A 14,223-nucleotide genomic window follows, 5' to 3' on the forward strand; every position below is an offset into this window, starting at 1 on the left:
TATCTTATTTATGTGTTTGTATTGTGGTAGAACTCCAGCCATAAGTGAAGATTTGTAACGTGTATTATCAATATATTATATATTATATATTATATATTATATTAATTGTGTTTCTATTATCTATTTGGGACCTATCAATTTGTATCAGAGCATGGAATGTGAAAAGATGCAGAGCATGGAAGATTCTTTGAACGAGATCAAGAACTTACTGGCTGGAGTTAACCAATTCTCTGAGAAGAGCACCAACAACACAAAGGAAAAAAGATCAACAATATCTCATGGCTTGCCCATCGGAGACAAGTCACAGCAGGCAACACCCTCATTAAAGCACCTTAAGATGGATTTCCCATGTTATCAACATCTCACTGGAGGGCAGTTACAAATCGTCAACGTCAATTTCACACATTCCAGGTTCTCTTAAGGGGAGGCGAATGATAGGATTTCACGTAGGACTCGTCATACACATCAGCCGAACCCACATTATTTGGTCATGGAGATGGATAAGGAGAACCAACATGAAGATCATGGGTAGTAGTGGTGTTTGCCATGGGCCATGATGTGCAACGTGGCTTGGGTAATGGGGTTAGTGTTAGTGTTATCGTATAATAGGAGTTAGTGGGAAGTTTACTTACTAGGAGGATTTGGTGTAAAGTTCTAATTCTGTTGTGGTTCAACTCCCACCTTAAGTGGAGTATTATCTTGTTCTGACTGGGACCCACTAGGGTATCAGAACATATTATCTTATTTATGTGTTTGTATTGTGGTAGAACTACAGCCATAAGTGGAGATTTGTAATATGTATTATCAATATATTATATTAAATCTGTGAAACTCTAAGGCCCCCCTCCAGAGCGCCGCCGCCTCAGGGGAGGAGGGATGCCCGTTGCCTGTATCTCTCCTCCTCTCGACCTCTCCGCTTCGGGTGCTAGTATTTTACTTGATGTCCTTAGTCCCGATGCCCCCTCTCTTCCCCCTCCCCGTCTCTCCTTTCCCCCTCTGATTTTTCTCTGTTTTTGCCTCTAGTCTTGCCGTTCCCCTGGCCGCTCTTTCCCCCGCCATCTCCATCTGCAGCGCTCCCTGTTTGGGTTGAAACGGGTTGGGTGTTGGATCGGCTTGCCTTCACCCGATCCTCCGTCCTCCGCTTGGCTTCCCCCGATGCCTGACCACCTCCTTGCTTTCCGGTTCCGCTGTGCCCATCCCACCTTTTGCACGGGTTTCGTCGATTCGGCTGGGTTTGTTTTTCGTTTCTCCCTGATTGTGCTTCTTTGCTTTCATTCTTTGATTTTGTTTCTTTGCTTCCTGGTTTTGTTTTTAGGCTTGTTTCTATCTTTGGTGGTTTCTGTTCTGTTGTGATTGTGTTCCCTCTTGGTGGGTACTGCCATTGGGGGTTTTCACTCAAACTCTCTCCCTCCCTGTTTGTTTGTGTGTGCCGCCGATTTCCTTCGTGCCTGCTTTGCCGTTCACTGCTCGCTGTCGGGTCTTTTCACGCACCCCTCTTGCGCCAAGCTTTTTGTACCACCTTCCGCAGTGGTTTCCGGCCAGCTCGCGATCGGCCTCCTCCGGCTGCCGTGATCCGCTTTGTGTGTTTTTTCGTGTTTATTTCCCTGCATTGTTGTTTTTTTGTTCTGTATTTCCTTTGAGTTTCCCTGTATTTTGTTTTCTTTGCTGTAATTTCTTTTCCTGCATTTGTTTTGTTGTTCCCTTTATTTCCCTATATGGTTTTTTCTTTTTGCTTGTAATAAGGCTCTCTCCTCCTGTTTTGTTGTGCCCTATTGCTGCCCGTTATTACTGGTCCAAACCCTTGGGTTGTGGATGTGAACTTTATCTTGGCATTTGGATAGAGGAGGATGAGTATCGGCTTGGGGGTTTTGCTCTCAAGGTCGAGGAATAAACGCTACCTATACATTAGATAGTGTCTGTTTGATGCAAATCTGATTTTTAAAGCTGATGATTAATCATAGGTTAGTGGATGCTTTGTTATGGTTAATTTGGTCTATTGTTGATGATTGTATCTTTAGTTTCGGCTATAATTTACTTCAGAACTTTTTGCTCTATTTGTAAGAGCTTTATGCTCACGACTTTTTATCAATGAATGAGTATGGTATACTTCAAATATATATATATATATATATATATATATATATATATATATATATATATATATTAATTGTGTTTCTATTATCTATTTGGGACCTATCACCAATATTGCATGTCCAAATTCTACGAATTTCAGAAAGCACTCAATCAGAAAACCAATGCTCTCCAATTCTTATTATCCCAGGAAACCTTGTACTTAAAAAATTGTACTCACAAGATCGAATGTTTATCTTCCTCTGTTTATTTGTTTCCTGCATTTCTTTCTTCCCACATTGATGTGAGCATTTTTGTGGTTCTTAAGAAGATTTTAGCCAAATACAACCACATTTAAGTCTACGTACCATTTCTCATAAGCTTAAGCTTTCAGAACAATTCGTAATTTAATAATCCTAAGTTTAAATCTTGTCGTTGTAATTCACCTTCTATTTTAATTAATCATTGGTGGAGAGTATTAGAATATTAATTTCCATGAATAAGTTTATGCTTGAGGCTGCTCTTTAATGCTTAATCTATTTGCTGACTTGCAAGCAGTGGCGCTTCAAAGGCTAGGCAATTAAGGCGGCCACCTTAGGCCCCAAAAAATATAAGACTTCCTTAAGAAATAAAAACTCTTAAAAATGGTATTTAAAAAACCCCTTGAGAAATAAAAACCCCCTAATTAATTTTTAATTTTTTTATTAAGGATAATAACAACATTAATCACCTCATAAAGTCAAACTTTAATATAACTTAAATGTTTTTTTGCTACTTTTCTTTTCAAGACATACAAATAAAGAAAGATGAACAATAATTCATAGTGTAATTTAAATAAATAAAAAAAAGTATATTATAAAATAACACCCCACTTAAATTCGTCGCCTTAGTCCTTACGCCTTAAAATTCATCTGGACCAGCGTATATAAAGGTTTTGGAAGTCAGACAACAGTCATTTAATTTGAATAGGATCCAATTTATTGGCTGTAAGAATATTCTTCTAGTTGGACTTGACCAGAACAGAAACTTCCCTGTAAACTTATCAACCACGGCTGAAAGAGTAATGCAAATCTTTACGCCCATTTGATATATACATTTCACACCACTTAACAGGATGTATTTTAAGTATTTTTTTCTTTTTAAATTTATAAAGAAAATAGTTGATATGAAAAGGTACTTACTGGGGCTAACAATTTTTAACATAACTTACAAACACGACATGAAATTAAAAGGGTAGAGTTGATAAGTCTGACTCGTTTAATTAAATGAGTCAAGTTAGAATTTACCAATATAATCTTATATACATGCTTTGATACGATCTAAATCCGATACAGGAATAGGAGTTATCATTCTTATGTCACACCAACAGTCAACAGACATAAAACGAGTGTAGAGAGTAATATTGCTCGGTCGAAAACTAAGCCGATAATATGTCTTCATTCCAATATATGTGTACGAGTACGTGAGCTTGACCTTGTCAAAATGGATATCTTAATTACAACAGGTGTCAGTTTTGGTGATTTTTTAAGAGAGTTCAAGTCAGAAGTCAGTCTTGTCAATTGACCATAATTCTGGACCGTTAATCAAGCTGAGACATTTATATCACATTGCTAGACTTCAAAGGCAGGGGAGGAGAATGGATGGATCACCTCCAAAATCCTGGAGTAAGTTTTGGTGCATCTTAAATGCCAAACTTGTGAAGAAGAAAAGTATATAAGTGCATGTGGATGCAGACAAATATATATAGATGTAGCAGAGACTTTATGGTTTATGTTATACGTGTGTAATTAAGTTTCTTAAAATTTTGGTGTTTTTTTCCTGCAATAGATGGAGTGATTGACGGGACAACATTGTCTAGAACTCTACAATTCTAAGCACTCCCCCTCTATATAAATGGAGGGGTACTAAGTGGTAGGTGGTATAAATTAGAGTTGGTCTCTGATCATTTCCTTCAATTTTCATATCCATGGCTTTATTCAATGCAAATAATTGCAAAGCCTTTCTGGCTCCCATATTTCTATTTGGTTTCTTCATATCTGGCCTCGAATTAGCAGGTTTCTTTCTCTCTATAGTTCATTTCAATTAAATATTTCACGCGTTAGTAATTAGCAGCTCAATCTTTCTTGTAAGCTTAAATTTTTAGAATAAATAGTGATTTAAAGGTCTTATATATATTTTTTTGTAGTGTAATATATATATATATATATATATATATATATATATATATATATATATATATATATTATTTTCATTTTTTTTTCATTTTGAATAAATAGTTAGGACCTGCATGGGACAAAGTCACAAAAGAAGTGCTAGAGAGCCAACAAAATGAACCCAAAAAAATCTCCAAACTGACATGGTAAGGGTTTTTAAATTAAAAAAAAAAAATGCAATTCACTCTCCATTGTCTGCCACGTCAATTTGAAAATTTTTTTGGGTTCATATGTTTGGCTCCCTAGCACTTCTCAAGTCACAAAAGGGTTTAATGGTCCAAAACTTTAAACATTCTTTAAAAATCTATGATTTTTATAGTCATAGACCCCATAATTTTTTTTCCCCCTTCAAAAAGATATTTTTATAGTTTTTGCGGCATCAAAATTTCTGGTTCTGCCTCTCTAGGTGTAATGGTGTGATCTTGGCCTAATCAAATCTTGGCCTTATAATTAATTTGGATGCAGGTGCACAATCCGTTGGTGTATGCAATGGAAAAAATGGCAATGATCTACCATCTGATGGAGAAGTAATAGATTTATACAAAAGCAATGGCATCGGAAGGATGCGTATATATGAACCATATTCAACAACTCTCGACGCCCTCAGAGGATCAAACATAGAACTCATCATCGGCATCCATAACAAGGATCTTCAGGGCCTCACTGACGCTGCAGCAGCAACAACATGGGTCCAGAACAACATAAGAAACTACTGGCCGGATGTCAAGTTCAAATACATTGCTGTCGGGAATGAAGTGCATCCTGGCGATGCTAAAGCCCAGTATGTTCTACCTGCCATACAAAACATTCATAACGCTATTGCAGTTGCCGGTTTACAGGACCAAATAAAGGTGTGGTACTTGAAATTATTTCATGAAAATTAATTTCAAATTTTCAACTTTCTCTCCATTTGTGTCTTACACTTTATCTCACATTAAAAATATAGAAGAATTTTTGTGCTTTATAACTTTTGGATAGACACATGCTAGTACTCAAGGACGAGGGAATGGGGAGCCTGTATAGGCCACCGCCCCCCACCCCAATTCACAAGGAATTTATATATATATATATATATATCCCCCCAAAATAAGGAAAAAAAAAATTCTAAGTTAAAAAAAAAGAAAGAAAGTAAAATAGGTCCAAATTGGGCCAAAGAGGGCCAAATTTGGCCCTATTTTTAACTTATTTGGCCTTATCCAATAAAAGTTTTTGGCCCTATTCTTAATTTTTTTGGACCATACCCATTAAGTTTTTTTATTTTTTATTTTTGGCGATTGCTTTCAAATGCCCACTTTTTTGGCCCTTATGGTAGTCTTCAGTTCATAGAAAACAACCAAAAAATATATTTTTTAATAAAAAAATTGTAAAGAATCGAAAAAAAAAAAATTGGCTGGCCTCCTCCCATAGAATTTCCTTGTTCCATCCATGGTTACAAGCTTATTATTTTCATGTGCATTTTTTTTCGCATACAACTACTATGCTAACATTCATATTTTTTGTTTGAATTTTACAAAAAAAACCGTTGTTTCAACAATCATCTTTTAACAATCATAAACTGCTATTTCAAAGGTTATAAACTGCTCTTATAGTTTTATAAAAGACTGGTTTCAGAAATTCTGAAATTCACACATCTTTATTTTCTAACAGGTGTCAACATCTATAGACACAACATTGTTGGGCAATTCCTATCCTCCATCGGCTGGCTCATTCAGCGACAGTGCAAATTCATACATAACAGCAATTGTCAACTTCCTTGTCAGCAATGGAGCACCCCTTCTAGTTAATGTGTATCCCTACTTCAGCTATACCGGCAACCCTTCACAGATCTCCCTTCCATATGCCTTATTTACTTCACCTGGTGTGGTGGTAAATGATGGCAATCTTGGATACCAGAATCTTTTTGATGCAATGGTGGATGCTCACTACTCTGCTCTTGAGAAAGCCGGTGCGCCAAACTTGCAAATCGTGGTGTCCGAGAGCGGCTGGCCATCCGAGGGCGGTGATGCGGCTAGCGCAGATAACGCAGGCACTTACTACAAGAATTTAATTAATCATGTGAAGGGCGGGACTCCGAAGAAGCAGGGACAAGCAATAGAAACTTATTTATTTGCCATGTTTGATGAAAACCTAAAAGGACCGGAGGAAATTGAGAAACATTTTGGTCTCTTCCTCCCTAACAAACAAAACAAGTACCAAATCACCAGCTTTGGTTAATTAGAGATGTGATAGACATGCATGCATGTATGTTGGTTTAAATAAGAGTGCCTTAGAGCCCATGTATCCATCAATATCCATGCACCTACAATATTATTCTTCTTCTAATAAACATGTGACATGACTGAAGGTATTTTTGTTTTTCTATCCTTTTGCTTGAAGTTGCTTGAAATAATTTGTTATTCATGTTTTTATTTTTTATTTTTTCTTAAAATAACTGTAAATGGATTTACAGACAAAGAAAAAGTAAGAACTCTTCTAAATTATAAAAGAGAAATAACTATGGCAGCCATAAACTTGTCTCAAAGTTTATTAACATTGAATAATTTAGAGGCCCTGCACAATCGATCATTAATGTTTGATTAAGTACTAATTGGCATTTATATCCAATATTCCTTACACTTCATATTTTAAATTATAATTGATAAATTTGACTTTTTTTTTTTTTTTTTTTAAGAAAATCTGATCTCATTCAAAAGAACATCAGAGCCACAGCTTTACATAACAAGAGTTAAACGCTCTAAATTGACTAAATCAAAAATACATTTAGGAGTTTCCTTAAGCCAAACCATGTTAGAAAAAAAATTTTGCTGCCTCCTTTGCTAGCCCGTGCGCCACCATATTTGATTCTCTCTTTACATGACACACCTCCCAGCTCCCTAAACCCTTTAAGACTACTTTGGCATCATCATTGACTTGCCCATAACTATAGCTCCTTGAGTCCTTGACTCCGTCTCTGAAAGGGCCCGAGCCACGTGTTGTGAGTCCCCTTAAAAAATCACTTGTCTCAAACCTGTGTTGCGACTGAATTCCACCACATGGAGAGCCGCTATTGCCTCAGCTGTAGTTGGGTCAAAAACTGCTTGTAGTATCTTACTAATTAAGAGCCTCAAAAACCCGTCCCTGATCGTCCCTGATGATCACCTCAATTCCAATCATCTTCTCTTTTGTGTTAATGGCCGCGTCCCAATTAGCTTTGTTGCTGTCATTGGGGGGATTTGACCAACATAGCTAAATGGACGAACTTTGTACTTCCCCATGGTTAACCCCTATCTGATTTGCTCTTAAGAATGGAGTTTGATAATCCTCTGCATCTTGAACTAACCTCTTCGGGTGTAAGAATTCTCCTCCATGTAGAGCATTATTTCGGCGCTTCCAAATTTTATGGGCAATGATCCCCGCCAACTCAAGGTCCTCTAGCTTGCATTTCCCCATTAAATATTCCATCACCTCCATAAAATTCTCTCCAGTACAGCAGCTCTTTTGAAAAATCTGCTTGCTTCCACCCCATACATCTTAGGTAGAAGGGCAATCCCACAAAATATGTCTTACTGTCTCCACTCTTCCTGTGCATATGAAGCAGTTCCCATCCTGAATAACATTCCTCCGCTTAAGATTATTCTCTTGTTGGGAGAATATTGCAACACACCTTCCACACAAACACTTCATATTTTATGGCACAATGTGGTGCATGTGAATATCGAACAATATCCATATATATACTTAAATTATATCTACAATTTAACTATAATTAGATTATATTTATTATTTAACTAATATATTTTAAATGAATCCATATCAATATCTTATATAATTAAGTTCATATATTACAAAGGAGAGAGTAACGATGTTGACTTATTTAAGTATACATATAATTCCTTAATTAGGAGATTCTAGTAGCCTTAGTTATATGGGACAAATTCATAGTATGAGATTGGTCGGCATGTCACATTGGGATTTTATTTAGTGCATTAATGTTATATAATTATTGATTTTATTCATTAGGGTGTATGATAGATAAGAATCCCCAGCCAAAAAACGCAAAAGAAAAAGATAGATGGATAAGAATCATTAACCAATTAATGATGGATAAGGATAACTACTCATTCTTATTGGGTGAGACTCCAACCTATTTTGGGTGCCTTGCTTGCTCCAATTAAATTAATTGATTAAATTTATACTCTCATTCTTTTTTCTTTTTCTTTTTCTTTTTCATTTTTTGGTGTAAAGTAACATAATTCTCCAACAACATACGTCAATTTAGTAAATTCAATTTATGGCAATAGCTAATATGGGTGAGGGGAGTTGGGGTAAATAGAGAGGATCCTATTATGGGCTGGGGGTTTAAGAAGTTCAGGAAGATTGTAAAATCATTTAATTTTCAAGGCAATAGCTAATAAATCTATGGACGTGCTACTTGTCATACCCCGTTCTACTAGGCAAGCATGGTAGTACCCATTTTTCCTACCACGCCAACCTTTGTTCTAAAAAGATCGAAGAAAATGATAATGAGCACTTTCACATTAGCCTAATAAATAAGAATATGATGAGATATGACAAAAAGATTTATCATAGATCTATTATGGTCATAATGATCTGCTTGATTTCAATGACATCACCTGCCATACAAAGTTATAACACAATTAAGGCCTTATATCATTGGGATTTTTAGCTTTAATCCATACTTGCCTCTCTCTAGAGGTAATGATGAAAATGACAAAAACACATTTAGATTTGATTCAAGGACCACCCCTGTATAAATAGAGTCTAAAGACTACATTTTTATTCCACAAGTATATCGCCATATTGATGTAGCAGTCCCAATGAATCATTGGATTAGTCCCTGTTAAAAAAATAAAAAAATAAAAATTTTGAACTCTTTTTTTTTTTTTTTGAAATGAGTCATTCGTATAAAAATCAACCCGAAAAAATCCTTGCTCAACAAGTACAATATTCTGAATACACATGGGTATCCTCCATCCATATATATATGCTCAATTAAGATCAAAGAAAATATCACAAAATAAATATGAATTAAGCATAATGATTGGTTATGAATGTCAATTAGTAATCATGCATGAATTAATGATCGGACATTGTTAAATTATCAGTTATCCCAGAAGTTTAAGTTGATAGGAAGAAGTAAATTTAATCACTTAACCATTACTTTAACATTCCCCCTCATGTGTAGGCTCAAATTCCCTTTTAATAAATGAGACTCAACACATGAAATATTTAATTTAAATGGGAGGTGATTTGACGAAGTCAAGGTTCAATGCCATGACCTTTGACTTTGATACCATGTTAAATATTGTGTAGGGCCTCTATATATAGAGTCATCTGGCCTCTATATATAGACTTATCTACATTGCAAATTTACTCTCAATAGTTTTCCTTTTCCTCTTTTTCATGGCCTCAATCTTTGAGACAAGAAAGAAACCTTCTATGGTTGCCATATTGCTACTTCTAGGGCTATTGATATCCAGCCCAGGAGAATCAGGTATGCTTGAGGTTTGTTAAAATATTTGATTCAATTAAAAAATCCTATCTGGCCAGAGACCCACGATTTTGACCCGCCTCAAATTCGCTGTGACTCTCTTCAAACCCGTCATGACCTGCCTCAAAACCCATTTCAAATGCTCCAAAATTCGTTTATAATGCCTGAAAACTCGATTTTGGATTCAAAACTACGACCTAAAAGTGGAAGGTCAACCCTTTAGGAATTTTATCACCCTAAAGGCAAGAAAATGAGACTCACGGCACCGAAGAAGGTGACTCACGACGCCATGGATGGCTGGTCTGGCCAGCCGAGGGTCACCAGCGCCATTTTAGCAGACCCACGGCCACAAGTCTCTTTTCTTCTTTCTCTTCTTTCTCTTCTTTCTTCTTTCTCCTTCTTTCTCTCTTTTCTTCCTCCTCTTTCCTTCATCCAGTGTATTGGGTTGTAGGTTAATTTTGTGAGGTTATTGTGCTTTAGCTTATGTGTCAGCTTATGAATGGATGCTGTAAAGGAGGGCTTTTACGCCTTATCCATTAAAGTTTAACTCTCTCTCTCTCTCTCTCTCTCTCTCTATCTATATATATATATATACACACACAAACATTCTTACTATAGTACTACTTTACATATGGCTTGAAGTACTATTTAATAAGTTGATGTTCGAAAACAATACTATAGCATGGTTGAAGTAATTTGAACATCTCATATAGAAAATGTGTTCTACTATTTGTGATGAAGTTCTGTGATTGAGGTTGTTTGTTATTTGGGTTTACTTTGATGCAGCTGCACGATCGGTGGGCGTATGTTATGGACAGATTGCCAATGATTTGCCACCTTGAGCTGAAGTTATAAATCTGTATAAAGCAAATGGTATCGAGAGGATGAGAATTTATAATCCAAATTCAGAAACCCTTCAGGCCCTCAGAGGATCCAACATAGAACTTATTATTGGCGTTTATAATGATGATGCTGAAAACCTTGCCAACAACGCTGCCGCTGCAAATGATTGGGTCCAGACAAACATAAAGGCCTACTTGCCTGATGTCAAAATTCGATACATTACTGTCAGGAATGAAATAAAGCCTAATGATCCAATGGCCCCATATGTTCTACCAGCCATGCAGAACATTCGCGCTTCTCTTGCTTCCGAAGAAATTAAGGTTTCAACGGTAATGTTAAATCCCCACTTATCCTAAAATTTGAAGATTATTTTCTTGATCGATATTATAACAGGTGAATTGTGGAGTCAAGACTCGAAGTGATGACCTTATTTACTTTATATTCTAACAGGTAATAGACATGTCTTTGTTGGGAAGTTCATACCCTCCATCAACGGGCTCATTTAGTGACGTTGCTACTTCATACATAAATCCAATCGTTGCCTTCTTAGCCACAACTGGAGCACCACTTCTTGCCAATGTGTACCCATATTTTAGCTACATAAGTAACACACAAGCCATCAACCTTATAGATTTTAGATTTATGTTTTTAATTTTTGTGTTTAGATTTTAGATTAATTGCTGGAATTGTTTTTGTAAATGTTTGTAAATATTTCTGATTTTAGTTTTTGTGTATAGATTTTAGATTAACTTGTGTTTGTAATTTAGAAATTAATTGTTGGAATTTCCATTATTATAATTTTGTTTAGGTTATTTAACTTTAGACTATATTATATATCTTTAATATAAGTTAGATTATATTATATAACTTATAACTTTAGATTATATGTTATAATTTTGTTTAGGTATTTAATTTAGAAAAAAATACCTAGATTATTTTTTAAGATTTTACAAATTTAGCTCACCTAATTAGGGTTAACTTTACACAAGTTATAAAAGGTAATATTTGTAGGGGATGTAACAGTAGAAATTGAGGACGAAGATGTAGCTCATCCTGTAAGCGAACCCGTACGCCAGGCTTCACTACTGTCTTGTGGATCCCCACATCTTTCCCGTGGTTCAACATATTTGTATGTATATATAGATCACCTCTATGTGCACCACTATATTTATGTAATCATATAACTATAACTGAAAAACTACACTATGAAAAGCACTTGTACATTTTTTAATGTGTCATGTTTGGTATGGTTACAATTTTTGAATTATATGTTATGTTTGGTATGGTTACTTGTTATGACATTGACATTGATAATGTAGATAAGTTAACGTTGTTGTTTAGCCGTTTATGAACCTGAAGTTGTTGTTACGAACAAAGATCTTATACTTTAAAGTTGCTCATCGCTTAGTGACTTAGATTTAAAAAGATGTTATCTCATGTTTACTCTCTTTATTTTTTATTTAAAGAAAAAACAGGTAGGCTTGTGATTTTATAATTTTATATGCACATATGTTGAGATTATCTTTTTTTTTTTTTGATGGAATGTGAATTTTGTTATTTTAAAGCTTGATTCATTGTAATTTATCTTCTGTTTTTAAAGCTTGGTTTAACATATCTTATACATGTTGAGATTATTTTTTGTCTAATTGATTTGCTCCCTCCATGGAATCCAATCTGCAATCCAATGTGAATACATGTTTAATATTTACATTTACACAAATTTTATAGGAGATGTATTTGGTACATGCCATCGTTTACATGAGTTGTTTCTTGCCTCCCATGTGTGTATTCGAACTCTTAATAAATTATGTAATATTAAAGACATTTTTCATGTTAAATGTTCATTTATGTAAACTTGGAAGATTTAAATGTTCACTTCACTCAAAATTTTGAGTACATCTGTTAATCCTTTAGCTGTGTCTTAATCTGACATTTCGTGTTAGTTTTGGTATTTTAGTGTTTTGCAGGTTGATAAGGAAAAATTGCGGCTTTAAGGTGAAAAATGCAGATTTTGAAAGAAGGTTGGAAAAATAGCCATTTGAGAAAGTAAGATTGAGCACAAACTCCTAAGCTCGAGCGTATATGCCCTCGATCACAGAAGTCTTACGCTCGAGCGCATATATGCCCACAAGCAATCCATCAGTCTGCAAGTGTTGCGCTGCAAGAGAAGTCAAGCATGCTCAAGTGCGATTGAGCACACCTAGTGGGCGATCGAGCGCACTCGTTCGACCTAGAAGTGCTAAAACCCTAAATTAGGGTGATAAATACCATATTTTTTCTAGGGATACGTACGGAGGTGCGCCAGAGGGCGCAGTTCTTTGTCATTTTCATATTTTCTTGGTTTTTGTAGCTTTGAACATGATGTAGACTACAATGCTAGGGAGTATATGCAGAAGACCCGAATGGATGATTGTGTGAAGACGCCCCGAAAGATGGTGACACGATCCCAAACTCGCACAGCAAAAGAGGTAGTCCCTGGAACTGCAATCGATCGCACCTTGACTGCGATCGAACGCAGTGCACCTGATATGGAGAAGGTAGTCCCTGGAATTGCAACCGATACCCCCTTGTGTTTGCGATCGAGCGCTTGATCGAGCATACAAGCCCCTGGAACTGCGACTGAGCCTACGAACAAGCGTACAAGTTCCTAGTAGTGTGATCGAGCGCACTATACCTGCAATCGAGCGCACTCGGGGAAGTCTATGTTATTTTTCCGCTGTTATTTGTTTTAAACTGACTTAGTTTACTTATTTTGCTAGGATTAGGGTTGTGGGAGCCCTAATTCCGTTCTTTACTAGTACTAGGGGTCTTGGGGCTATAAATATATGATTATAGCCGCTTGAAAAGAGAGTTTATGTGATCAGTTTTCTTTCCATAAGAATTACTCAGAGGAGTTTTCTTTGTATTTTTCCTTAAAACCTTAGATAGAGTCCATAGTTTTGAGTAATCACAACTTCACTCCACTCAACGCCAACATTTCCGAGGTCCTGATGGAAATCAAGAAGGATCCAGAATATCGAAGACTCCCGAGGCCCCACAGAATCAGAACTCAGATCGGTATTGCGAGTTCCATGAGGTCAACCAGCATTACACAGAGGGCTGAATCGCCTTGCGGCACCTCATTGAAAAGTTTATACAAAATGGTAAACTTGTGCGATTCTTGGGAGAACAACGGAGAGCAGCTCCACCTTGAGAAAACTTCGTTCGAGAAATACACTACCATCCTCCCAGGAATCAACAGTTGCAAGAACAGCACTGAAGCAGAAGCTCTAATCGCCAAAACCAGGACAAGTGTCCTCAGGAAGAGAGAGAGAGTAAGGCAAGCAAAGCACCGAGGAAGGCCAGCGCGCCCAACCCGTGAGCCCCAACATCAAGGTAACCTCCCGAAAATCTGCACCATAATTGGAGGATTCGCCGGGGGAGGAGAATCAGGGAGAACGAGGAAGGCCTATGCCCGACAACTTGAAGGCTCTCACGAAGTCTATACTGTCGGGAGGCTCGTGAAGCAGTCCTGAAGAAGCGAGATGGTGATCGGATTCTCAGGTGTGGACTACCTGGGTAGCTCACACCCACTCATGGACGCTTTGGTTATCACCCTAACGGTGG

The 14,223-nt window shown here is 36.7% G+C and overlaps 1 protein-coding gene across 1 annotated transcript; it reads left to right on the plus strand.

Annotated features, from left to right (window-relative positions):
- Positions 1–3,977: 3,977 nt before the first annotated feature.
- LOC132187504 (glucan endo-1,3-beta-glucosidase-like) lies at positions 3,978–6,642 on the plus strand. Its single transcript, XM_059601836.1, has 3 exons — positions 3,978–4,124; positions 4,749–5,134; positions 5,931–6,642. The coding sequence occupies exons 1-3, from the start codon at positions 4,037–4,039 to the stop codon at positions 6,495–6,497; spliced, it is 1,041 nt and encodes a 346-aa protein (XP_059457819.1). The 5' UTR covers positions 3,978–4,036; the 3' UTR covers positions 6,498–6,642.
- Positions 6,643–14,223: the final 7,581 nt, after the last annotated feature.

This window comes from Corylus avellana, chromosome ca7 (assembly GCF_901000735.1).
Source record: "Corylus avellana chromosome ca7, CavTom2PMs-1.0".
NCBI lineage: Eukaryota > Viridiplantae > Streptophyta > Magnoliopsida > Fagales > Betulaceae > Corylus > Corylus avellana.

What these genes read in the sequence shown, in the direction of transcription:
- LOC132187504 (XM_059601836.1), top strand. Translation starts at nt 4,037, where the DNA reads ATGGCTTTATTCAATGCAAATAATTGCAAAGCCTTTCTGGCTCCCATA. An exon ending in ATCTGGCCTCGAATTAGCAG is followed by an intron (nt 4,125 to 4,748) that starts GTTTCTTTCTCT and finishes ATTTGGATGCAG; the next exon opens with GTGCACAATCCGTTGGTGTA. An exon ending in GTTTACAGGACCAAATAAAG is followed by an intron (nt 5,135 to 5,930) that starts GTGTGGTACTTG and finishes ATTTTCTAACAG; the next exon opens with GTGTCAACATCTATAGACAC.